This window comes from Strigops habroptila, chromosome 20 (assembly GCF_004027225.2).
Source record: "Strigops habroptila isolate Jane chromosome 20, bStrHab1.2.pri, whole genome shotgun sequence".
Lineage (NCBI taxonomy): Eukaryota > Metazoa > Chordata > Aves > Psittaciformes > Psittacidae > Strigops > Strigops habroptila.
This window is the reverse complement of record NC_044296.2, coordinates 2163402-2189789: the sequence shown is the minus strand read 5'-3', so window position 1 is coordinate 2189789 and position 26388 is coordinate 2163402. Positions and strand designations below refer to the sequence as shown.

The 26388-nt window shown below is 46.8% G+C and overlaps 2 protein-coding genes across 3 annotated transcripts; both read left to right on the top strand.

Moving 5' to 3' along the window:
- Window positions 1–1505: 1505 nt before the first annotated feature.
- On the top strand, window positions 1506–4632 carry LOC115618157 (cytochrome b-c1 complex subunit 10). Its single transcript, XM_030509439.1, has 3 exons — window positions 1506–1613; window positions 2756–2890; window positions 4368–4632. The coding sequence occupies exons 1-2, from the start codon at window positions 1564–1566 to the stop codon at window positions 2874–2876; spliced, it is 171 nt and encodes a 56-aa protein (XP_030365299.1). The 5' UTR covers window positions 1506–1563; the 3' UTR covers window positions 2877–2890; window positions 4368–4632.
- A 2981-nt stretch (window positions 4633–7613) lies between these two features.
- Window positions 7614–26128, top strand: MBD3 (methyl-CpG binding domain protein 3). Of its 2 annotated transcripts, XM_030509414.2 has the most exons (8): window positions 7614–7947; window positions 12594–12650; window positions 14528–14687; window positions 17314–17451; window positions 19609–19699; window positions 20133–20310; window positions 21430–21627; window positions 23504–26128. In XM_030509414.2, exons 1-7 carry the CDS (start codon window positions 7934–7936, stop codon window positions 21620–21622), a joined length of 831 nt encoding a protein of 276 aa, XP_030365274.1. In that variant the 5' UTR covers window positions 7614–7933; the 3' UTR covers window positions 21623–21627; window positions 23504–26128. The 2 variants fall into 2 exon arrangements, with proteins under 2 accessions (XP_030365274.1, XP_030365275.1); XM_030509415.1 differs by lacking the exon at window positions 12594–12650 and having other exon boundaries at window positions 7636–7947.
- Window positions 26129–26388: the final 260 nt, after the last annotated feature.

Sequence of the window (26388 nt, the reverse complement as noted above, 5' to 3'; positions counted from 1 at the left end):
GAGCAGAGCTGCTCCAGCCCTCGCAGCAGCTCCGTGGCCTCCTCTGGCCTCGCTCCAGCAGCTCCACGTCCCTCTTCTGCTGTTGCCACAGAGGTGGATCAGGACTGCAGGGGGGGTCTCCCCAGAGCACAGCAGAGGGGGAGAATCCCCTCCCTCGACCTGCTGCTCACGCTCTGGGAGTGCAGCCCAGCACATGGAGGGGTTCTGGGCTCAAGCACACACTGAAGCTGGGTCATGGGGAGCTTCTGCTCAACCAGCACAAAGGGCTGATAGAATAATTGTTCTGTGTTGTGGTTTAAGCCCAGCCAGTAACTCGGAGCCACGCAGCCACTCGCTCACTCCCTCCCTTCTTCCCCCACTCCGCTCCCAGAGGGATGGGTAGGAGAATCGAAAGAATGCAACTCCCATGAGTTGAGATAAGAACAGCCCAGTAATTAAGGTATAATATAAAACAACTACTGCTACCACCAGTAATAATAACGATAAGGGAAATAACAAGGGGAGAGGATGCAATTGCTCACCACCTGCCAACCGAGACCCAGCCTGACCCAAGCAGCGATCTGGGCCTTCTGGGTAACTCCCTCCAGTTTGTATACTGGGCATGACGTGCTGTGGTATGGAATACCCCTTTGGCCAGTTTGGGCCAGGTGTCCTGTCTCTGCTTCCTCCCGGCTTCCTGTGCCCCTTCTCACTGGCAGAGCATGAGACTGAGAAAGTCCTTGATTGGAGTAAGCATTACATAGCCACAACTAAAACCATCGGTGTGTTACCAGCACTGTTCTCGGACTAAAGTTGAAAACACAGCATTGCACCAGCTACTAAGAAGGAGAAAAATGCCTGTTACAGCTGAACCCAGGACATGTTTCCTGGTGAGAAAAAAACAGGAGCTGGATTTTTGCAGCATGTTGTGCTCTGTGAATCTCAGCTATCTGCAGCCGGTGCAGGTTGTGAGGGAAGACGATGGCTGCCAGTGTCTCTGCTGGACGCTGTTCCTGCAGGTGTGCACAGGGAAAAGCTGCAGCCTGAAGCTTTGGCAGCCCAGCCACAGGTAGACGAGTGCTTCAGGCTCCAATGTCCCACAGCACTTTCATCAGGTTCAGAAGAGCAGCCTCCGGGGAACATGACGGAACTGATGGTGGATTTACGACCTTCTGGCTTGAAACTCCCTCTGCGGTTGGGAGAGGCTGAGCAGCGGTGGCGAAGAGGGTTTGCAGAGGTACTGATGGTCAATGGGGGAAGTCTTCTTGAGAGGGGCTACTTCCCTCCAGAGCGGGGGATGAGAAGCTCCCGGCTCAGTGCGGGGACAGCCCGTCCCTCAGGGCTCACGTCCCTCACACGGGGCCGGGGCGCGGTTTGACGCGGACACCACAGGGCCCTGAGTGACGAAGACCGGGAATGGCGGATAGGGGAGAACAGAGGGGTATTGCCATGACAACGCCGCTTAACTCAGGCAGCGCCGCGGGCAGCCCCGTTGCGTACCCATGCGCGATACTGCAGCACGAAGGCCCCCCGCGGCTTGCTCATGCGCGGGGGGGGTGACTTTGAGGCCGTGCTGCCGGCGCTATGCTGAGCAAGGTGCTGGGGCCGCGCTACGCCCAACTGCTGCAAGCCTGGTGAGGCCGGGACCGGGACCGGGACCGGCGCCGCCCGGCCGGCCCCGCGGCTCCTTCCCGCTGCGCTTTGGGTGCACAGGGCGGGTCACGCCCGGTTCCGCGGTCCACGTGAGAGGCGCGGAGCAGACCGCGGGCTCCTCACCATGGACCCCGGGACCGGCAGCGGTTCCCTCCGCGCACTTTGGGAACCTGAAGGGCTTCCCGAGGCGTTTCTGTGCGCCTCTGCGTTGTCCCGTGGTTCTGTTCAGTGTGAGGCCCCGTCTGGGTTTGAAAGGGTGGATTGAGGGGGGTGTCGGTGGTGCCTCGCGGTGGTTTGGCTGAGGTGAGTTTGGGCTCCGCGTTGCTCTGGCTGTCTTCAAGGGTTCCAGAGCTATAAGGAATACGAGGATGACCAGGGGCTGGAGCACTTCCCATACGAAGACAGGCTGAGAACACTGGGGCTGTTCAGCCTGGAGAAGACAAGGAATCTGTGGAGGGACTCTTCATCAGGAACTGTAGCAATAGGACAGGGGGTGATGGGTTCAAACTGAAACAGGGCAAGTTCAGGTTGGAGATAAGGAAGAAGCTCTTCCCTGTGAGGGTGCTGAGGTGCTGGCACAGGGTGCCCAGAGAAGCTGTGGCTGCCCCATCCCTGGCAGTGTTCAAGGCCAGGTTGGACACAGGGGCTTGGAGCAACCTGCTCTAGTGGGAGGTGTCCCTGCCTGTGGCAGGAGGTTGGAACTGGAGGAGCTTTAAGGTCCCTTCCAACACAATCCAGTCTGTGGGTCTCTAAATGTTTGTTGCAGTGCCAGCGAGTGCCGCTTTGCTGGGTTGCGTGAAGGAGAATGAAGTAGCTTACAGGTTAGAATAAAGGCAATGTGAGCTACTGCAGTGAAATAGTTAAACAAATAAGTGTATCTTTCCCTAACTTGGTAATGCTTTTATTAAATAAAATCATATCAACCTTTTCCAGTAAAATCTGTTGACCAACTTGGGGTCTGATACTTTATGAGATTCTTTCAAGATTCCTGCCAGGCTTTTCTCTCTTTTTTTTTTTTTTTTAATTAAAAGGACTTTTCTAGGTACCTTAGCATTTGTCAGACATTTCACAGTGAAGAATTAATGTTGTTTACCGGCAACGTATTTGTGTGTGTCTTCTTTAGGACTCCCACCCTCGTTACATGGGGTGGTGTAGCTGGTATTGGTGTAATATGGGGCACAGACTGGAAGCTGGTCCTTCAATATGTTCCCTACATCGGTGGCAAGTATAAAACTGAAGACTAAGCTTCCCTCTAATGGTAAGTTTTGTTTGTGCCTCTCTTAGCTGAAAAAGTAGCACTGTCTTGGTGTGACAGTTGATGTGTCCTGTCTGTCCAGGGCACAATCATTTAATATTTGTCTAAAATACGCTCTATTTGATCAGGAGTTTTAAAAATACTTTTCCGTTCTGCCTGGGGTTTCACAGAGTGCCAGGAGGATGAAATATGAATACAAAGATAATTTTCAAGTGAATCTTTTGCAAGTGGTGGATTTTTCACAACCTGGTTTGGTTCTTGAGCAGTCAAATCAAGTTTTCGATGCTGAACTTTTGACAGATGTGTTTTCTTCTATTCCGAGGTAGAATGGCTTCAAGCTCATGACTAGTTTTGTTGCCAGGTGAATTCAGACTCCTTTCTGTTCCTTGTATCTCTTATTAAATGTAAATCGAATAATCGAATGTTCAGAGCTAGTTACTCTGTACCAGAAATTCATTGCAAAATTGGCTTTCTCAAGTGTTTGGGTTTTTTTTTTAATTTCCTTCTTTAATTGCATATGAAATGTGTTGTTCTGAATCTGATTCTGCCCCCCTGCTTTTGTGAGACCCCACTTGCAGCACTGTGTGCAGTTCTGGTGTCCCCAACATAAGGACAGGGAGCTGTTAGAGCAAGTCCAGAGGAGGCCAGGAGGATGATCAGGAGCTGGAGCACCTGCCATAGGGAGACAGGCTGAGAACACTGGGGCTGTTCAGCCTGGAGAAGAGAAGCTGCGTGGAGACCTCAGAGCAGCTTCCAGTGTCTGAAGGGGGCTACAAGGGTGCTGGAGAGGGGCTCTTCATCAGGGACTGTAGTAATAAAACATGGGGTGGTGGGTTTAAACTGAAACAGGGTTAGATATAAGGAAGAAGCTCTTCCCTGTGAGGGTGCTGAGGCGCTGGCACAGGGTGCCCAGAGAAGCTGTGGCTGCCCCATCCCTGGCAGTGTTCAAGGCCAGGTTGGACACAGGGGCTTGGAGCAACCTGCTCTAGTGGAAGGTGTCCCTGCCTGTGGCAGGAGGTTGGAACTAGATGAGCTTTAAGGTCCCTTCCAACCCAAACCAGGCTGTGGTTCTATGATTGTAAACATCTACGGTCACCCAAAATGCTACAAGTACATCTTGTGGGTCTCCCCACAAGTCAGTGGAAAAGCTCTCAAGTTACATAAAGGCAATGAAATGACCTAGTAAGGGCTTGTGTTACTTTAAAATTGTCTTAGCCAGTAGTAGGAACATGGATTTGTTCCTGAGACAACAGCAATGTTCTTTGTTTTGAAGCAAGAGCTTTGAGGTGTCATTGTGCATAAATCATCTGGAAGGAAGAATAGAGGAGGGGAACATTGCTGTGGTGGCCTGTGATTCCTTCCAAAAAGCCTGTAGGCCTGTGTGCCTGCCTTCTGCTCTGCCTATACCAGCTTCTGCAACAGAAACTTCTTGCCTGGATACAGGAAGTACTGCTTAACGACTGCTTCGTGTTTATTATAGGAAATGTATTGCTGGATAGTGTTTTGGAGCCATCTGTCTGCTGAGACCCTGCTTTGAGGTGAACTTGAAATGCCCAGTAAAGATTCTGCAACAGGTCATGGTGTCCTCCTTTCCCATGAGCAGTTCTGACCACTTGGTTGGGAACAAGTTTAACTTCACTGACCAGCCTGCGCAGTGCTCTTCCACTGGTCACTGTCACAGCACATCTTCTTGTAATGCGAGTAGTTTATAAACCTGATGTACAAAATAAACCAAGTGAATTATATTTTTGCCTTTTTTTGCGTGTGTTTCCTTCTTAGGCCACATTCTTTAGACTAGACTCCTCATTTGGGTTATGTCTTCAGCTTGTTTGAATGTGTGTCCTAAAGAGGAGTGTTTGCCTCTCATCCTATACACATTCCCTTGGCATCAAGCAGGGGATGCTGGGTTGGGTGAGCCTTTTTATTTGTGGGTAGTTTTTGCTCCTCACTCCTAATACTGCTGGAGTTCTTGAACTATTCTTAGTGATGTCTTCATTTTAAGCTAATCATTCCCGCATCAGTAGCACTTTGGACTCATGCATGCAGTTAACTTTTCATAGCCAATATTGCAGTGTTTCATGGTAACAGATACCTGGCATTTAGTTTAAAGCAAGGTTTTGCTTCTTTTTACCATCAATCTGTGGACCCCTTCAACTGTCTGGTGGGGCACACATCATTTTAAAGCAGTGGGTGCTGTCTGAAAACAGATAAACTTTTCTGGTTTAACCTAGGGGTCAAGGAAGGCAGTCTGCAAACCCTGAGGGGCTTTCCATGTGGTTTAAACCAGTGGTTTAGAGAGCTGCTTGGTTACTTTCTTAATGTGGCATTTGACTAGGAAAAGAATATATCTATACTTCATACGTCTAGTTGTATTTGTGTCGTGGTTTAACCCCAGCTAGGATTACAGGAGCACACCAATGTGTCACCATAAACTGGTGATAAAACAACCCACTACCAGAGCCCTTGAGGTGAAAAAGTCTTTAGCTGTTAGAGAAAGGAGGTACAAGAATTAGTCTTGATCTGGTCTCTGCCACTAAGCCACAGCAGATGACTTGAATTTAGGGGCAGAAAGTTCATCCCTTTCCACAAAGACAAAGATTTTGTGTAAGAACAGTCTCACTGTTTTCTCTCTAGTGCCAAATTCCACCATGTTATAATTTTGGGCTGTAATGAAAGGGTCAAACCTCTTAAGGGAAAAATCCGTGTTGCAGCAGCTGTGCTGCTTGAGTGTCACCTGCAGGGTTGAAGGCTTCTGAGTGGTATTTCTATGGAAAGCTGTTGTAAAACCTGCCCAAACGGTGGCACTGTGCAGGATGCTTGAACTACTTCCCGAACAGAGTAATTGCTTAAGCATTGCTTTGGCATCACCACTGATAACTAATTGGGGGGGCAGGGAATATAATTTTTGCATACAAAACGCTTTGCTGCCCTGCTACATTCAACAGAATGGTGCAGAAGCTTATGGTGTGAAGGGATGATGGTGCTGTTGCCTCAGTCTCTCCCAGTCCCTTGCTCCAGCAGTGCTCCTGAACTCCTGATTGACTCCCAAAAGGCCAAAGCCACTGCGCCTTGGAATACTGAGAATGCAGGTTTGACAGCAGCCCTGTGCTGTACACAGAGGTATTGCTATCGATCCAGTTTCATCCTGAAAGTGGACATGATACCAGCCTGATCTCACAAGTCATCAGGACTGGAAGCTCAGACTTGAACAGTTGGAGCCTCTGCTCTTACCTGTTGAACATGTCTAGACAGGACGGGCAGAATGTGCTGCTGCTGACTTCAGACACGACCTAGTTTGGGCTTGTTCCCTCTGCTCCCACAGATGAGGGAGCTCTTCAGAAGGCCTTGAACTGAGGCTCTGCCTGTGTTGCCCTCTCGCCCAAGGCCCCTGGTTGTCAGTCTGCAGCTCTCACTGTGGAGAGTTACCTTTAGCAAAGTCACATGAGAGCACTGTGCAGCACATGAGATCAGAAGATATTTAAAGAAGAAAAATGTGTTCAATATTTGCAGGCATTGCAAGAAACATATGGATTTTGGCTTTGTTTGGCCTTCAGGGATTGTTGAGCTACTTGTGTTTTCTGCAGCATTCCAAATGATTTCTCTAACCATAGGATTACCCTATAATTTCTAGTCTTTCTCCTTCCACAAGAGCACATGCACTCTCCAGAAATACTCTATTAGAAATATCTTCTGCATTCTCTGGGGAGACCCCCCTGCAGTCCTGATCCAGCTTTGGGGCAACAACACAAGACGGATGTGGAGATGTTTGAGCGAGTCCAGAGGAGGCCATGGAGATGCTGTGAGGGCTGGAGCAGCTCTGCTCTGGAGCCAGGCTCCCCTTCAGGAGCCTTCTCTTCTCCAGGCTGCCCCAGCCCAGCTCTCTCAGCCTGGCTCCAGAGCAGAGCTGCTCCAGCCCTCGCAGCAGCTCCGGGGCCTCCTCTGGACTCGCTCCAACAGCTCCACATCCCTCTTGTGCTGTTGCCCCAGAGCTGGATCAGGACTGCAGGGGGGGGTCTCCCCAGAGCGCAGCAGAGGGGGAGAATCCCCTCCCTGACCTGCTGCTCACGCTCTGGGGGTGCAGCCCAGCACACAGGGGGTTCCGGGCTCAAGCACACACTGAAGCCGGGTCATGGGAAGCTTCTCCTCACCCAACACCCCCAAGTCCTTCTCCTCAGGGCTGTTCCACCCAGTCTCCTCCAGCCTGTACTGGGATTGCTCCGATCTGGCCAGTGCTCCTTGTGTCACACCCCGCGGTTCGGATCGGTGGTACCGGGCAGCGGGAGGCTGAGCCCTCCGGAGTCAATTTTCCTCTTCCTCCTCACGGGCCAGTTCTTCACGGCCGCGTCTCGGTTCGGGGAGGGAGGGAGCCGCTGCCGTTGCGGGGTGCCCCCGCTGTGCGGGCCGGGGTCGCTGCCACGCGGGTCCGGGACCGCAGGGGGCGGGGCGGGACCCGCGGGGCCGATCCCACAGCGCGGCCGGGGCGGCGCAGGGGGCAGATGCCCAAAGCGGCGGTGCCGGGGTGCCGGGGAGGGCGGCGGACCCCGGCGATGGGGTAAGGCTGGGCTGGGGTGTGGGGAGAGCTCCGGGTGGAACGGGGCGGAAGAGTGGGGGCCGAATAAACACAACTTCCCACCAAGTGGGTCGGCGAGGAGGGACTATATGCTTGCGGCGTGCGCGGGCGGAGGGATCCAGCGGCGGCGGGAGACAGTACGAACGGTGGGAGGGGCGGTAACGGAGCCGCGGGGGCGGGCGGAGCGGAGCAGAGCGTGGAGGAGGCGGAGGTTCCGCGGAGCGGCGCTAGGGCCTGGCAGGCGCCCGTGGGGGGCAGAGACCGCGCTCGGGACGGGCGGGAGCGGGCCGAGTAGAGCCGAACCGAACCGGGCCGGGCCGGGTCAGGCCAGGCCAAGCCGAGGCGAGCCGAGGCCCCAGCACCGCCTCTCGGGGCGGGGGGGGGGAGAGGGAAGGAACGGTCCGAGCGCGGAACAGCCGTCGGCGGGAGGAGTGCGCGGCGGCCGGAAGAGCCGGCGGGAGCGGGCCCGGGCCGCGATGGAACGGAAGAGGTGGGAGCGCTCGGCCGGGCCGTAGGGCCCCCGCCGGGGGTGCAGGGGCGGTCGGTACCGGAGGGGCACGCGGTGGAGGCTCGGAGGGCGAGAGGTGGGGTTCGGTGCCGCCATCGCCTTGGTGTCCGCGACCTGCCCGCGGCGGTGGTGGGCGCCGTGGGGCGGGCGGTGGAGCCCCGGTCGCGAACGGCTTGTGCTCAGTGAATACAGAGTCTGTTTAATGAGGTGTCTGTGAGGTGGCCGGTACCGGCAAGAGCGGTTGGTGCCTCCTCGGGGCTCTGTCTGCTGCTTTATCTGCAGATGAAGGAGTTAACCTGGCACAGGGTGCCCAGAGAAGCTGTGGCTGCCCCATCCCTGGCAGTGTTCAAGGCCAGGTTGGACACAGGGGCTTGGAGCAACCTGCTCTAGTGGAAGGGGTTTGGGATTAGATGAGGTTTAAGGACCTTCCAGCACAAACCATTCCATGAATTTGGGGTAGGGTGAAGAAGGAGGCATTTGCCTGCCTGTGGTAGTGGCTGTTGCTGTAAATGGGAGTCCAGGGGCTGGGCTTGGGATGCCGGATCCTCTGCGTATGGCTGCTGAGGAAAGTGTATGGCTGGGGAGCTGTTTGCTCTGCCCGAAGGATTTCATTAATATCAATGTATGTCTCATGGCTGTAGGTGGGCCATATGGATCCTCCCTGCATACACGAGAGGCAGCCTCAGTGCACCCGTGAGCTGAAGTGTGAAGCTTAGGGCCATTGGGAAGCAGGAAGAGCGTAGCAGAAGTGATCCAGGTGTTCTTAGCTTGGTCTTTCTAGTTGGTGAAACGTATGCGGTCAAGTCCTGCACATGTGGAGTTTCATTTCTTAGATTGTGGTTGTGAGAAAAGCATGCTGTGCCAGGGGTGTGCAAACCGCTATATACCATCCTCGAGAGCGTGAAGCTGGAAGTGCAGCTTCACCGCTGCAGCTTGAGAGGAGAAGAGACCACAGGCAGCTGCTAGAGACACAGCTGAAAGCTGGAAAGATCCCTGTTTTTTCCAAGAACTTATTTTAGAATAGAATAGAATGGTTTGGGTTGGAAGGGACCTTAAAGCTCATCCAGCTCCAACCCCCTGCCACGGGCAGGGACACCTTCCACTAGAGCAGGTTGCTCCAAGCCCCTGTGTCCAACCTGGCCTTGAACACTGCCAGGGATGGGGCAGCCACAGCTTCTCTGGGCACCCTGTGCCAGCGCCTCAGCACCCTCACAGGGAAGAACTTCTGCCTAAGAGCTCATCTCAATCTCCCCTCTGGCAGGTTAAAGCCGTTCCCCCTTGTCCTGTCCCTACAGGCCCTTGCCCAAAGCCCCTCTCCAGGTTTCCTGGAGCCCCTTTAGGCACTGGAGCTGCTCTAAGGTCTCCCCTTCAGGAGCCTTCTCTTCTCCAGGCTGCCCCAGCCCAGCTCTCTCAGCCTGGCTCCAGAGCAGAGCTGCTCCAGCCCTCGCAGCAGCTCCGTGGGCTCCTCTGGCCTCACTCCAACAGCTGCACGTCCATAAAGTTGTAAGGTTGTGGGTTCAGAGCTCAACATAAAAAAGAGGGGGGAGAGGATAAGAAGCATATTTTTATTCCAAAGTTATAATGGATTTTGCCTTTATATCAGTTTGGACAGAGATCCCTGCTGAACTAATTTTTGGTTGCTGTTGCATTTTGCGTGTTTCAAAGTGGGAAATACGTATGTGGCAGTTCATTAACACCTTTGCTATTTCTGTCTGTTGTTTACCTGGATGGTAAACGACCAGTGTACAATCTGTTCATTGTCTGAATGTACAGATGCAGTAAGTGTTTGTGTAGAATTACATGTGTGGTTTGGAAATGCTCCTGTGTGCAATAACCAGCTTTGAGAGTTAAGGCTGAGCAGAGGTGGTTGGTAGCGGGGTGCCAGTCCCTGCCTTTCCAAACCATTGTTTTGGACAGATGCTTAGGCTCATAGAAACAGTGCTGTGACCTCGTGCTCACCAGTGGTTGATTGTGCAGAAATGCTTTTAACTGGGGTGCATTCTCTTGTCTGCCAGTGGCTGAAGGGTTGGCAAACCCAGGAGGGTGTATGTGGTGGGTTGTCTTTGGGAGAGTTTTGGTGACAAAGGTTCTCTTCAAACTCTGTGTTCTCACCTAGCGGAAGAAGAATTTAGTGCTGCTTCCTGTTGCTTGGTCTCAAAGTATTTTTCTGCTGAAAGTTATATGACCTAGTGTCTGGGAATTTTGGTATCATTGCTCAGCTCTGCTCCAAGGAGTCATTGACACGGCTGTTCTGGAAAACTTACCAGCTCTCTTGGATGAAGCTTATTTTCTTGTACATTTCTTACCTATGCAGCACCTCTGTAGAAAGTTGAAGAGAAGGTTTTTAACACCCCTTCACCCCCAAGTATATTTTTTAACTGTGGAGGAGAGTGTTTTTACTGAGGCCTGCTTTGCTTTTTGTTGGTTGTTCTGATTGCCCCACAGCTTCCCCAGCGGAGCTCTAATGGTGTTTGAGATGAGCCTTATAAAAAGGGCTGGTGAGATCTGGGCTCGTTCCTCTGTTCTGGGATTGCTAATTGGGTTCTTGTTTAGGGGTCTGGAAGTTTGAGAGGTTTTGCGTGTATGCAAATTCCTTGGTTTGTGTTTTGTTCTTTTGGGGATTTTTTTGGTTGGTTTTTTTTGTGTGTATGTGTGTGTGTGGTCAGAGCTCCAAGTTCCTGAACAAGACAACCTCTTAGGTGCGGGGCCTTCATGAGCACAAGAATATTGCTTGGGATGGTGGTGGTGGCAAGGGACAGCTGGATTCCCCAAGGCTGCTCTGTGCAGAGCCAAGGGCACACATTTGGGTGGTTTAGACTGGAGATCAGGAACAATTTATTCTGCAAAGAGTGCTCAGGCATTGGAACAGGCTGCCCAGGGCAGTGCTGGAGTCACCGTCCCTGCAAGTGCTCACACACCGTGTAGACGAGGCCCTCAGTGACATGGGTTAGTGGTGGCCTGGCAGGGCTGGGGAATGGTTGGACTTGATGAGCTTAAAGGTCTTTTCCAACCTGGTTGATTCTGTGATTTACGAAGGGATGGGGAGATGCTGCTGTGCAGATTTGTGCAGGTGTGGGCTGGTTTGTCACAGGTGGAGAAGCCACCTGGTTCTGCTTGTTCACAACAGTGCTGTTTCTGTGCATGGGTGAAAGCTGTATGTCTGTGCTAGCCTGCCCTGGGATAACGAAGTTCACAGAATGGTTTGGGTTGGAAGGGACCATAAAGATCATCTAGTAAGTTGCTGGGACACGAGGGTAGGATGTGATGCAGATGCAGCCAGGGATAATGTGAAGATGCTGCAAGAGAGGGAACTGATGGTGTGTGTGGTGTCCCATGGATCACATCTCTCCCAAGGAAGCAGTTTTGGGGTGTACCGCACCCAAAGGGTGCCAGGCTTTGCCTGGAGCAGGGCTGGGGAGAGAAGTGCAGTGGAGGGAGGCTGGGAGGCTCCCAGCAACGTGAAGGGGGGATCACAATTGAAACAGAGTGGGGGGAAAAAACATTTGTCATTCTATTTGTTACCTTTCCACAGAGGGAATGAGGCTTTGGGCACGTGCTATTGATCACCCTTTTTACCTGGGTTATCCCTGTCTCCATTTCTTTAGCAGGCAGGCAATGTCTGGGTTTGTTCAGGGTGCGTTTTTTTGTCTTTTGTCTCTTGCTTTCTAAGTTGTGCAGATCCTCTGTAGGATAAATGGGGAGAGTGGAGGGGAGGAGACTTGTGTAATGAGGGAGGAGGGGAGAGGGCCTGGGCTCCTTAAGACTCTAAGGCAGGAAACAAAGGGTGAGCACATGGAGAGCAGCGGGCACCTGGCAAGAGGCTGCCACAGATTCAGCTTCATCTGTGCCCCAAAAAGTCTGGATAACAAGTGAGGGGGGCTTGGTTTTGGTCATGCCTCCCCTTGGGCTTCTTTGAGTCCGTTTTGTTGGTGCTGAGGCAGGTGGCTCAAGCGGGTAACGTCTCGGAGCTGTAGGTGGACGAGCATGGAAAATTGTTTACAGCTTTACAGTTGCCTTGCTCCTCCTACCAGGGTGAAGTGGGAAAGACCTGAACACGGGAGCCAAGTGCAGCGTGCTCACGGTATCTGTGCCAGTGGTGATGTTTAGAAGAGGTTGGGTTTTACAGCTTTGGACCTGTTCTGGGTCTCTTCAGAGTCTTCGTGTATCAAATCAGAAGTGCAGAGCAAAGCTTTTGCTCTGGAGTGGAGGGAGATAAATCTGGTGGATTTGTGACATTTAAAGGGCACATAAGCATTGTAGCGGCATTCAGAGTTCATAAATGCTGGTTTGCTGGTCCTGTGCGTTGTGACGTGCAGCAGTCAATGTCACTGCTCACCTTTTGTGGGCTATTTGGCTGCTCCCCACTCCTTCCCCCCCCCCCCCCAGTTTGACCATCTCATGTGCCTGTAGATGCCCTCTGTGGCTGTGTGCTCCCAAGCATGCTCCTGCCAGAGGGACCCCAGGAGCTCCAGAGCACTCCAGCCACTTCCCTTCTCTTGGTGTTCACTGATGGCTTTGAGTTGTAGCTTTGTTCCCTCCCCTTCTGTTGTTCCAGAGGAGCTTGGGGTATAGTATTGCCTTTTTTTAAGACATAATCAGAATAAAAGTTTTTCTTCTGAACATTTCAGTGCTTTTCCTTTGGGCCAAGCTTCCCCAGGAAGAGACAGGACTCTGAGTCACTTCAGGTGGGTTTATTTTAGACGTATATGGACTTTGAGCAGCTTTTCAGATCCTTTGCCAATTTACTAAGAGCACATACTAAACAAAAAAGCTGAAGGGCTGTGTTCATTTAAAATACTGTCTCTGAGTGTTTCTGACTCTTGTTCTGGAAGTTACACTGAGCTTTTGAATGCACCATTCACTGTAGTGTATTATTTTAACAGTTACTAGACACTAAACCATGATTGGAGCTGCAGATCTTAGAAGAGGAAGCAGTGTCATATTCTTCATGTAGGAGGAGTTTCTCTTCTTGGCTTCACTGACAGCAGTGATGGGTCTGGCCTAAAAGCTGATGTAGCTGGTTATTGCTCTTTCTGGATTGAGGCATATGACTCTATTCATATTTTTAAAAGTGGTTTCAAATTTGAGTCTGGACCCAGGCTCTGTTACTGTCCAATGATTCCTACTCTCTGTTGTCTTCTGGCCTGAGTGTTTGTGCAGTTCCACAGTGACCTGGTCCAGCTGAGGAATATCCAGTGATAAAGTGTTTCTTCCCCTTCTCCCTAAGCTCTAAAGATGGATTATTTCCCCATCTGGTTAACTGTGCATTTCATAGAATTCCAGCCTGGTTTGGGTTGGAAGGGACCTTAAAGCTCACCCAGCTCCAACCGCTGCCATGGGCAGGGACACCTTCCACTAGAGCGGGTTGCTCCAAGCCCCTGTGTCCAACCTGGCCTTGAACACTGCCAGGGATGGGGCAGCCACAGCTTCTCTGGGCACCCTGTGCCAACGCCTCAGCACCCTCACAGGGAAGAACTTCTGCCTAAGAGCCCATCTCAATCTCCCCTCTGGCAGGTTAAAGCCATTCCCCTTGTCCTGTCCCTACAGGCCCTTGTCCAAAGCGCCTCTCCAGGTTTCCTGTGGCCCCTTTAGGTATTGGAGCACCTTTAGGTGTTGTTGCAACATCTCCCCTGAGCTGTCTCTGACTCCAGCCACATCTAAAGTGTCCAGTGTTGGAGAGTCTCCCGCTTTTCTGGGGAGAAAGACATTGTGCTTGTTGTCTGTATAGTTCTACACTGCAGTCACAACACAGTGACTAATTTTTGCTTTATGCATAAAAAGTGTTTAGCTAGCAGTGCTTTTTGTGGTAGTGCAAAAGGTTAGATTATGTTACTAAAAAACAACTAGAACACACCAAGGAGTTGAAGTAATCTGTGCCTGCTTCCCACATTGCAGTCCTTCATGTGCAACCAGGTGTTCAAAAAGAATCTCCCTTCTGTTTTGTGATTAATAGAAAGTTTTCCAAGGTTTTGCCCTTTATGTTTGCATCACTTAAGCTTTGTCATTCTTTTCTTTGCAGCTTGTCAGTAATTAACTTCTGTTCTTTCTCCTTGGTCCTTACTAATGTGCAGTCCTGAAGTGTTCCAAATGGTACCAAAGACTTGTAATCAAACCCAGCTGTGCTATTCAAGGGGAAAGGGGTGGGGGGAAGGAGCCCGAGGAGATGACTGTGGTCCCAGTCAAATGTAACGCTCTTGGGAGAAGAAATGATGCTTGAAAATGCATTTATTATTTGAGACAGCGGAGTGATATGTACATCTGTGCCGATATCTCCCTTATTGGTTACGGTGTTCCTTTATACCTAGTCTGAATCTTTACGTACAAAAAACATTTTAACATGGTCTGCACTTAATTTGTCTCTTCCACAGTAATCATGAGGAGGAGTTAATAGGAAAGCAAGAATATCCATTTAGAGTTAAACACGAGCTTCATTCTGGAAGTTCAGCACACATTGTTTCTCATGAAGGAAATAAAACTTGCCTCTCCTGCGTTGCAGTGAGTGATGGTATGAAGTCCAGAGGGTTTTAATTTCCCTTCTTGTTTCTCTCCTGTGTTTTTTCAGCCCAAGTGGTAAGAAGTTCCGGAGCAAGCCACAGCTGGCACGTTACCTGGGCAGCTCCATGGACCTGGGCACCTTTGATTTCCGCACAGGAAAAATGCTGATGAATAAAATGAACAAGAACAGGCAGAGGATGCGCTATGACTGTTCCAACCAAGCCAAAGTAAGACTATGATGCAATGGCAGGTTTCCCCTTTCCATCTGCTATTGTACTGACCAGGCTGCCTCTCAGAACAATATCTGTGATAACAGATGAAGCATTTTGTAATTAATGTGTGAAACTGGGCTTGTATGGGATAACATCTCTGTCATGGGGAGTTTGGCAGATACTGCAATTCACTCATCCTTCCAGGTGTCGTGGTTTAAGTCCGGCTAGTAACTCAAAACCACGCAGCCACTCGCTCACTTCCCCCTTTCTTCCCCCTCCCTGCTCCCGGAGAGATGGGGAGGAGAATCGAAAGAATGTAAATTCCACAGATTGAGATAAGAACAGTCCAGTAACTAAGGTATAATACAAAACCCCTACTACTACCGCCAATAATAATAATGATAAGGGAAATAACAAGGGGAGAGAATATAAAACTAAAAGGGGAAAAGGAAAAGAAAACAATAAACACAGGTGATGCACAATACAATTGCTCACCACCGTAGCAGTGATCTGGGCCTTCTGGGTGACTCCCCCAAGTTTGCATACTGGGCATGATGTGCTGTGGTATGGAATACCCTTTTGGCTAGTTTGGGTCAGGTGTCCTGTCTCTGCTTCCTCCTGGCTTCCTGTGCCCCTCCTCACTGGCAGAGCATGAGACTGAAGGGTCCTTGATCAGAGTAAGCATTACATAGCCACAACTAAAAACATTGGTGTGTTATCAGTGTTGTTCTCAGACTAAAGTTGAAAACACAACACTGTACCAGCTACTAAGAAGGAGAAAAATGCCTATTACAACTGAACCCAGGACACCAGGGTGATACCATGCAAGAATATTGTGGTACTGCTAAATCTTCTGTATAGAAGATCTGGAGAGAGGGCTGGCATCTTTCTTCTCCTCCCTGGAGTGTGAGATCACCTCTGTGGATCTCCTTCTCTGTGGAAGATCCAGCACAATCTTCTCCAGAGCCCCAGATCTCCAGCTGAATCCTGTGGCTGTGCAGCAGCTCTGCTCTCCTCTGACATTTGGTTTGGGGGAGGAGGGAAGAGTGGCATGGGGCAGCAGGGATGAGGAGGCAACGCAGCCTCCTGCAAGTCCCTCTTTAGAGCTGTCATAGGCCATGCTGGTATCTCAGCTTTGGAACTGATTTAAGGAGGGGGGCAAAAAGCTGAACAGGCAAGAGGATGGCAAGGCCTATTTGTAGAACAAAATAAAAGAGTCTGTGTTTGGCATGTGGTAATTGTGATGAAGGTTTAGTCAAGACTACAATGACATTGGTATAACTGCCGGTCTGGTTAGACTGGGTCAAGTTATTCTTAAGTAGCTTCATTGTACACTAAAAGCTTTTTCAGAACCCAACAGCTTATGTCCGTGCACCTAAACATGAAATGTAGGAAATAGCAGACTGCTTATTTTCTAAATATGTCAACCAGTCAAGAATCATCATCATCAGAGTGATTGGAACATTTACAGTGCTGGGTGCTGGAGTGACACTTGAAAAGTAACATGCCTTGCTGCAGAGACCAGCAGCTCACACACATCTCATAGGCTAAAAATTCTGCCCAGACCTTCCAGTAAATGTACAAATAGTTGTCACCGGCTTATAAGTGAATTAGCACACAGATGGTTCAGAATTATATTTGGCCTGAATACATCTCTTCTACATCTCATGAATAAATATGTTGAGCAGACGCGGTGTCTGCATCCTCAAGAACAAAGTATGTCCTGCAGCCATTTCAAGACTTGCATGTTAGATGTTGGAGCAAGGAACAGTGTTCCTATGTTTTCACTAACGTAAAATGCAGTCAGATGGTGAAAACTTGATTGTTATGAGCTCTGTTTAAAAACTGAGTGTTGTTAAGAAGGTAAAAAAAGTGATCAAGGTTTCAGCTATATTGGCATCCACACCTGGGTTGAAACAGAATGATGCAGAATGGTTTCCGAATTCACAAAACGGTTTCTAAATCCCACTTAATTTTTCTTCTTAATATTATGTCAAAATCTTCTGGTTTAGTGGCTTGTCAAAGTGCAAACTCGGTGTTCTGACTCCTAAATTCTGTCAAAATTGGTGTAAAACCAATGTGTATAAACTAATCACAGGATCCCAGGTTGGAAGGGACCTCAAGGGTCATCTGGACCAACCTTCAAGGCTACACTAGATGTCCCAGTACCCTGTCCAGCCAAATCTTAACAGTGTCCAGTGTGGAGAGTCCACCACTTCCCTGGGGAGATTATTCCAATGGCTGGTAGTTCTCATGGTGAAAGATTTTTCCTCTTGTGCCCAGTCGGAATCTCCCCAGGAGTAACTTGTGCCCATCACCCCTCATCTTTTCCATGTAACTCCTTGTAAAAAGGGAATCAACATCTTCTTTGTAGCCACCCAGTTAGAATGAGAGGAGGCTGGTATAAATAGAATGTGAAAGAGTGGAGAATTTTGTTTAATTTTGATAGGTCTAAGGCAAGATTTGAACGTAGTTACACAATTTTAGCGGTTAAACTCATATAGCTTGAGATCAAACCAGTTTTCAAGTCCATGAACTCTTCTTTTCCCTGCTGCACATCTTTATGGCTGTAATAGCATTTTAGCACATTGAAAATATTTTTTTTGTGGGCTTTTCCCTTCCTTTTGCTTGAAATTTTTAGGGCAAGCCTGATTTGAACACAGCCCTGCCTGTCAGACAGACTGCCTCCATCTTCAAACAGCCTGTCACAAAGATCACAAACCATCCCAGCAATAAGGTGAAGAGTGATCCTCAGAAAGCTGTGGACCAGCCCCGGCAGGTAAGGCTTGTGGCTTAGCAGCTTCTTCTCCAGAACTAAGAAAGTCCTGGTTTTGGTGCTGGAAGGGTCCTGAAATAAACCCCTTTAACTTGGTGATGCTGAACAAATAGTCTATGGTGATTTGAAGTCTCTGATGTTTCAGAAACAACAATACAGTGCTCCCAGCTTTTAAAATCAGCACAAAACCCATTTCCAATATATATTTAATATGCTGTCTGCACTGTGTTCTATAACTAGACCCCAGCCTTTGTTCAGATTACAGTTCTGTTGTAGTTAAGCCTTCCTTTCCTTACTGCTGAAATGAAGTCTTGTCTACAAATTTTGACGGATCTTATAATCATTTCAGAGGCCACTTGAATTGGAATGAGAATCACTGTGTCAAATGTTCCAATTGTGTAAGAATTCTGTGTTTCAAGAAATCCTTGTTCCTGTACAGACCACAGACAATATGGTGTCTGTGATGTAGGGCAAGGGATTGTACCCCCTGCATGGGCCTTTTTTTCAGATGTGTGTATCGTTAGTGTAGTAGCTAACTCTACCTATTTGAATAAGGTCATAAATTCACTTGGAATGTCATTATTAATACAGAATCAAAGTGGTTTTCTTGCAATACTGTGTATTTGCAAAGAAGTGAATACACCAAAATGAAATCTTTCAGCTTAATCTAGTGAAAGGATGTAAAAAGAGTGCTTATGACAAGGGTGGCTTCGAATATGGGCACTGGTCTAATGAGACGTACCTGTTCAAAGCAGCCTTTGGCAGGCATTCTCATTACCTGGAGCTGACAGGAGGACAGCCTCGGCAGAGTTCATATGAGGGATTCTACAAATCCTTTGCTGTATTGAATCTATCTTTATAACATTTGGAAATGAGATGTTCAGCTTCACTAGTGTGTTCAGATGCTGCCATTGTTATCAATTATCAGGACATTTTAAACTCTTGCAGGTCTAGTGGAATGAAAAGATAACATTCTAAGAAGGAAAGTGATTTCAGTACAATGTAAAAATACCCCATAAACTACTGTCATCTTGCATTGAAAACCTTTTCTGCAGACTTAAAACCTATCTGAAGTGTGAGACAGATGCTATTTGAAATAGAGTTGGGTGGTTGGGGTTTGTTGTTGTTTGACCAGGTTGGTGGGATTTTAGCATGGCTTCCTAAGGAAGCAGAACATGTGTGTTCGATGTTGCTGCTATTCCTATAAACCTCTTGGCTAGTTAAGACAATAAAAGAGGACGCTCAATATATGATGTTGATATGCAAAACTCTGAGGATAGAGATTTGTGTCCCTGTTGGGGAAGAGATTGTTCTGTGATTACAGGTTGACATGTGAATGCAATCTATTAGACAGCAGAGATCAGCCTTATTACACAGAGCTGTTATAATCTAACTTGTGTAGTTTCGCTGCTCATGTTACTACTTGTAATGCAGCTTCCTCAGTGCTGCTTGTGCTTTCCTTGTGTAATCCTGTTTCTTTTTTATGACAACATTGGAATCTGTTTTCTGAGAAAGTCCTTTAGAGGTTTTTATATATGTGTGTGTGTTTATATTAAGTAAATATGTATATACTGTATGTGTAATATACACACACACATTGGTTTACGTATTTAATTTTCTATTATATAGCATAGAATAGGGCAAACTTGTTCTTTTTTGCTTGCATCTTTCTCTGCATGGTACCTCTAAGAGCCTGTTAAATTACAGCTTTAAAATACTTTACTGGGCTGCAGTATATTTTAACCCCTGGTCAGCAGGTTCCAGATGTTTCTTCCAAATCTGAAAGCAGCGCTAAGTCCCATCGTGTGCTGGCTTAAAATTCAAACTTATTATTATTAGCCTCTGTGTTTTGGCTGTGACTGTCCTTCTTTCCCTTGTTGGGAGCTGGTAATTGGAAAAGTACTGTGAGTTCAGTGGCACTTAGATATTCACAGTTCCTGGAGGAAGAGAAAGTCTCTCTCAAGGCAGTACATCAGGACAGAGAGTTGTTGTGGGACTGGCAGTGAGGATTGTTCTCTGCTGGCTGACCCCTTCCATAGTAAATCCAATACAAAATCGTCTGCAGCAGTGTTCTTCCCTCTCTTGATAGGAAGCAGTTGCTTAGTGTAGTTGTCAATTCCATTTCTGCTTTGTGCCAATAAACACTTTCTTTAATGTCAGCTCTTCTGGGAGAAGAAATTAAGTGGACTGAATGCTTTTGACATTGCAGAGGAGCTGGTGAAAACAATGGACCTGCCAAAAGGTTTACAAGGTAATCAGAGTCTGCCCTTCACTCCAGGGCTGGCATTTTGACACCAGTCAGCGGTGATCTGAAAGTATTGAGGTTGACCTCCTTGTTCTCCAGTGCTCATCAGTACTGGGGACCATACCTGCGTCTGCAGGAGGTGTTGGTAATCTGGCTGGAAGGCTCCGTGCTCTTTGTCCAGAGGAGATACTGAAGCAAAGCTTCTTGACTTTTATTTATGTTAATTTTCCAGAAGCCATTCCCAATTTTTTGATTTAAATAGCCTTGGAGAGAGCTGTATAGGTGCTGTTAGAAGTGTTTGGCACTGAGATGTATGTTGTGTTAGCTTGCTAAATGACAGTACCTGCTCTGCCATTAATATTTAAATAACACCCATTGTCCTGATTTGCTGTCCTTTGTCTTGTGCAATGTTGATTATCACTTTTCCTCCCACTTGCAGGGGTTGGACCTGGTTGCACTGATGAAACCCTCCTCTCTGCCATAGCTAGTGCTCTGCACACCAGCACTATGCCCATCACTGGGCAGCTGTCTGCAGCTGTAGAGAAGAATCCTGGAGTCTGGCTAAACACCTCACAGCCCCTTTGCAAAGCATTTATGGTGACAGATGAAGATATTAGGTATTAACTAGAAATACCACTTAACTATCTTGGAATAAGGTTTCTTGTGGTAAACCAGTACCTTTTCTTTGGGTTTGGGTTTTTCGGGGGTTTTTTTTGTTTTTTCCCAATGACAAGTTTAAATGTCTGCTGGAGCACTATGGCTTGCTGAATTAATGTGAATGCCTCTTTATCAGAGGAGAAAAAAAACTGTCACATGAGGATGGTCTCCTACAGGCATGTAATTATACCCCTTTCTTTTGACCATGCTCAGTTACTCTGAGATTTCAGGTTCATATTTGTTTGAACATGTATCCTTTTATTGAAAAAGGTGTCTCAATTTGAGTAACCTTGATTAGGGCACCTCTAAGCAAAGAAGGAGTTAGAGAAAGCGTGAACATTGCGATTGGATTCTCTTCACCTTGCTTTGTGTCAGCACAAGACCAAATAAAAGTATTTAACTGCTGCAGTGGCAGCAAACAAGTGTGCAATTTACTTAGGTGTAGCTTGCTTTCAGCAATGAATCTATCACTAAATCAAGAGTGATCAAATTGAGCTTTAAGCACTTGATGGAGAACTGGATATACCAAAGAGACTAACCTGAGATCATACTACTGTGCACTCACTAACAGTGTTCAAAGATAGTACTTTCGACTATTGGACTGATAAATCTTGAATTACAGGATGACTTTATTTTTGTGCTTGATTTATACAAGAATGACCAGGGAAAATGGTCTGGTCATGATTTCCTGTGGCTGAGATGAAATAGGAATCCTATGAGCCACTGATTGTCAATCACTTCTTTACTTCACTATGACTTTGACAGAAAAGGAGCTGTAAAATTTAAGGTTGTGACTCACAAGGAAAAAGAACAAAAATAGATTGAAATGGTCAGAAACTTAACCTTCTCCAGTCTCATTTTTGGCAACCTGAGCAGGGTAGGCTGACTTTTTCTTGTTTAAATTAATATTAGTACTAGGAATTTAAAAAGTCTCGAGACAGCTGCTAAATTAAGCAAATTTCAGTCAGAATTAAAAATGGTCTTGTCTGCCCAGCCTCATATATGAGGGATTTAAGCTTCCTTTCTCTGGAAAGAGGCAGCTTTGAGGATTGATGTCAGTGTTCATTAATTTGGGGTAGGAAACAAGAGGAACTGGTGCAGCAAGTGCGAAAGAGGCTGGAGGAAGCCCTGATGGCTGACATGCTTGCCCATGTAGAAGAAATAGCAAGAGATGGAGAAGCTCCTTCAGAGAAAGAAGGAGGTGAGGAAGAAGGAGAAGAGGAAGAGGAGGAGGAGGAGCAGGACCATGACCAGGAGATGGAGAATGTATAGTCCAGGTAATGTGACAGCATCCTTTCTCACCTTAAACTGTACTTCACTGAAAGCAGAAATGCTTTCAGGAGGAATCTCGGTATATATTTGGTATAAATTGATACATCTTTGCTTTTTAGCATGCACTTTTAAAGGTGTAGTAGTCATGCTTTCAGAAGCAAAATGAAGTATTTTGATGTGTGTGTAATGTGTGGTGAGTGCACATGGGGTGTTCTGGGCCTTCTGTCTGTGTCAGGTATGCTAAATGTGTAACCAGGATGTGTATGTAAGCACTGGAAGGATTCTACCTTGAAAATGGATTGGTTTCTTAAAAATGTGTCTTGTGATGTCAATTTTCCCCCTATTTATTTATTACTTCCTTTGTTAGGCAGGAGGACAGGGTGGGCAGAAAGGACAGAGTCAGTTTCTCCCCTTGCCTGCCTTTTTCTCTCACTTTTGCATTTTTAGGACTTGTTTTCTTTCAGGGTGTATTAGAGAGCATCTTTGTGGAATTTTTTTAAATAGTATTTATAGAAAGTTAGAAAAAAGCAACCTGACCAAAGGCAATCATCCAAAGAGGGAAGTGGCTAAAAAACTTCACATGTGGTGGGAATATGTAAACTGAAAGTAAAAGAGGAACATACACATTCAACATCTGGAAACATCTGAAAAGTTTAAGATTGTGAATCCTGTAGTTACTACTGTTACACTGAAATATGCTTTTATATTGTGCATCCCTTAAAAGTATCACAAAGGGCTTGCTTCTTGTCTTCAAGTGTAGCTATGGCTTTCATTTGTGCAGTGGAACCTTTTAAAGGTGCAAGTAGAATTTTTGTTTTATTGCCTTGTAAACCAAAATAGCTCTGAATAATGCATCGTTGCTGTGTAGCGATGCAGAAAAAAAAGCAGTTGTGTAAGGCCAAGTCAAGATACACCAACAGAAGTTCTCCTGTGTGTTGCACTAGGTAGGACAGCTGATAGAGGGGAGATTGAGATGAGATCTTAGGCAGAAGTTCTTCCCTTTGAGGGTGGTGAGACATTGGCCCAGGGTGCCCAGAGAAGCTGTGGCTGCCCCATCCCTGGCAGTGTTCAAGGCCAGGTTGGACACAGGGGCTTGGAGCAACCTGTAGAAGTTGTCTAGTGGAAGGTGGGCCTGGAACTGGATGAGCTTTAACGTCCCTTCCAACCCAAACCAGTCTGTGACTCTATGTCAGTGCACCATGCTATGAAGCAGAGTTTTTCCTTGCTGTGTTCCTTTGTAACCCCAGCCAGGAGCACTGTATGTATCATCAGTGGAGCTCATGCAGTGAGATGAAAACAGAATTCACTGATTTTAAGTCTTGATCATGTTAAGTTTTAGCCTAAAACAAGATAGTGTTCTGTCACTGAAATAGGATAGCTAATACCCTGTGTGCTTTATGTACCCTCCAGAGCCCAGGAGGGAAGAGTCAAGAATGTGGAAGGGGAAAAAGGAATTTTTAGGACAAACAGCAGAAGAAAGGAAAAGCCCCTTTGTAGGGAGTGGCAGCTGTATTTCGGGTAGCAGAAAGAGTGATTTATGTTAAGCAATCCTTCAGGCTGAGAGGTTGATTGTAATGTGAAATCTGTTTGGCCTTTGGGACGCACTGTCCTATATCTGGGCTCTCTCTGTTCTCCTGTTTCACCATAGCCCTAACAGTAGCTTATTTGGACAGTGAGTGTCTTGCATTCCTTTCTACTACAAAGGTCTGGCAACAGCAAGGAATCAGAACAAACTGTCTGCTGAAGGTGAAAAACAGGAGATAAAGAAATGAATGCATTATAGCAATGCTCCTTTATTCTTTTAAGGGCTCACTTGCTATAAAGATATAAACAGTTCTCATTGACTTACAAGGTCTTTTTTTTTTTTTTTTTTCCTCTTAGGGAGTTCCATCTAAGAATTCCCAGTATAAACCCTATCAGCAGGGTCAGCACAACTATTTACAAAGCCAAGAGTGTCTGCCGAGTACATTGCACCACCAACCCAACTGTACCAAGGAGCATTTTGATGTCCACATCAGGAGATGTTGAGAAGCTGATGGCTCAGTAATTGCTGGGTAGTTTTGAAGATGGAACTTGACTAAACTCTACTCCCCCTCCTTTTTCTAAAGGGGTAGGGTAATTGGGAATGCAAAAGCGGGAGGGAATAAAGGAATATAAAATGGTGGGAGGTAAAATACTAGGAACCAAATTTTCTGTTTTTTATTATTTTAATTTTTTTGGTTGGTCAGTCAGTGATAGGTGATAAATTTTTAAGCTTTTCTATCAAAGTACCTTTAACGAGGACCCATAGAAACCATTTTCTCTCTAACACAAGTGAGAGGAGATGCTGTTTCACTCCTTGGCTACTCTGCTGTAGGCTACCTGTTTGACTGTAGGGAGGTCATTTTATGTTGTGGATTGTCATTCCATGTGTCAATTCAGATCACTGAACTTCCTTTTCCTCACAAGACCATATTGGTCTTGGAAGTGTAGTCTTGGAGATGACCTGCCAGTGCCTCTTCCACCCGAGGTTTTGTTTAGTAGGGGAAGATACACTTGAGGAATTGGTCTTACATCAATGGCAATTGTTTTTATAGTTGGCTCCAGCAGCACACTGAATGCGTTCCTGTGCCCGTTTTTGATACGGAGTTGTGTGTACATCCTGGCATAGCTGCATGGAGTTTTGGAGATGGATATACCCACTCTGAGGTGTATTTTGCTTTGGTTTAAGTCCAGTCAGAAGGAACTTCTCAACTTGGAAGGGGAGGATGACTGACAGTGAGGAAAACATCCTCCTTTCTTTTCTGGTGCCAAGAACCCCGACCTCCGTTTCTGTGTGTGTGGAGGGAAGGGGAATCCATTTCAATAGGTGTGTCTACACATCTGCTTTCGTGTGCAGTAATGTTCTGACCTCTTTTAAAACAAGAAAGGAAAAAGATTGATTTTTCTATAATTGATATCTGAAAACGAATTTAAAGCTTTTTATTAAGTATTAAATCTTTCTTATTTGCATGTGCAGTGAAGTGACCAGCATTTTGTGTCCAAAAATGAAATTATGTGAAACCTGCCTTAATGTGTTTATAAGTATTTGGCTTCACCATGGGTACCTTGATTGATTCCTCAGTCTCTTTTAGTACATCTGTGAGCATATTGGGGTAACTTGCGTCTAAAAATGGATTTATCTGGGGAGGGAGGATAGGGAGAGGGGACAAAGATGAGAGTTTATAGCTCGGAGAATGCGTTGATTAGTTACAAAAGTTATTTTAGTCTTGGAGTATCCATTGCATAGTTCATGCATGGACATGTCAGCTGACAGAATGGTATAAAGTGGTGGGTTAAATGTTGTGCCACTAAACAATTGTACAAGTTGTTGGTATCCCCAAACTTGGGGAAGAAAGTAGCTCCCAGAGCCTTTATCATGTAAGAATGATTAGCAGTGATAGCAAGGGACCAGGGGAATTGCCTGGAAAGTAATAACTTCTGGGAGTAGTTCAGCTTAGTGATTGGAATACGTTTAAGCTCCTTGAAAAATATCCCATGCCAAAGTGATTGCTGTTGTACTAACGTTTTTCGTAAAGATTTGAAAATACAAAATTCTTTGATACTGCTCATTTGGAGTACTGCAAGAAGACTGAATTGTACTTCTTTGCTGCTCTACCAGGTATTATTGCTTTGGGAAACTTTACCTGGTACTGCAGGCAGTGAAAATTATTTTCCTTTTTGAACAGTCTGTTACGATTATTATTCTGTAAATCTCTCCTCTTGTAATTCATTGTGTTGAATTAAATGTTTCTCACAAAGTAGAGCTTCTTCTAGTCTGCATCAAGCCCCGACCTGTAGGGTTTGTGCTCTGCCCCTTTCAGTCATTTCAGCAGAGATGCTCTTGCATTTTTCTTGTGAGCTCTGTACTGAGATTTGGATCTTCATATTTGGGGACCTGGCAGAGGAGAATAAAAAGTGAAACTTGTGGAAAGTCAGTTGGACCTTGCTGCAGAATCTTCCTGTGTCCTCACCCATTAAAAGGCTGCCAGGATGTCCTGTCTAATGGGCAAGTGGCTGATACGGTCCTTTGAATCTCACCTCTTAGCAGTTTATAAGTGAGGCTAGAGGTGGTGTTCTGACCATGGCAGTCTTGTTCTGACACTATTTCCTTCTTTAAACTTGTTTAGTATCTAGTAATGTCTTTATTTACTTTTATTTGAATCTAAATGTATTGTAAACATATGTAACACCCAAACTTAGATGATTGAGATATTGATACTACTATTTTGATGCATTGAACATCGAGTTTAAATTGGTGCCAACTTGTGTGCCAGCCCTTGTTTTCCCCACTCTACTTCTCCTGTCTAGCTCTCTTTATTTCCTTCAGTCCTTTAAAAAGTTTATTAATGTTTTCATTCATATGGAGGAGTTGATTGTTCGAAGTACCCAAAAGGGGCCCAGGACTCCTATCACATCCAAAGAAACCTAAATAACTTTACCTGCTTATCGAGACAGGTAAGTAAATAAAATACTCCTTTCGAATGAGCCTGATGTCTTTCTCCTGGTGTCTTTCTATTGTTGCTGCAATGACAACCGGATTAGTTTGTCTTATCACAGCCTACTGCCATGGATGTGACGGATGGGCATATAGTGGTCTGCCATCATTGAATATGTCCCCAAGATGGAGAAAGCAGTTGTTACTTGAGGTGTGTCTTGTTAAGGAGATGATTAGTAAAGAACATACTTAAGTAATTGAAAGGAGTTATGGCAAAACTTACGTTTTATTAATATACAGCAGTTGTTAC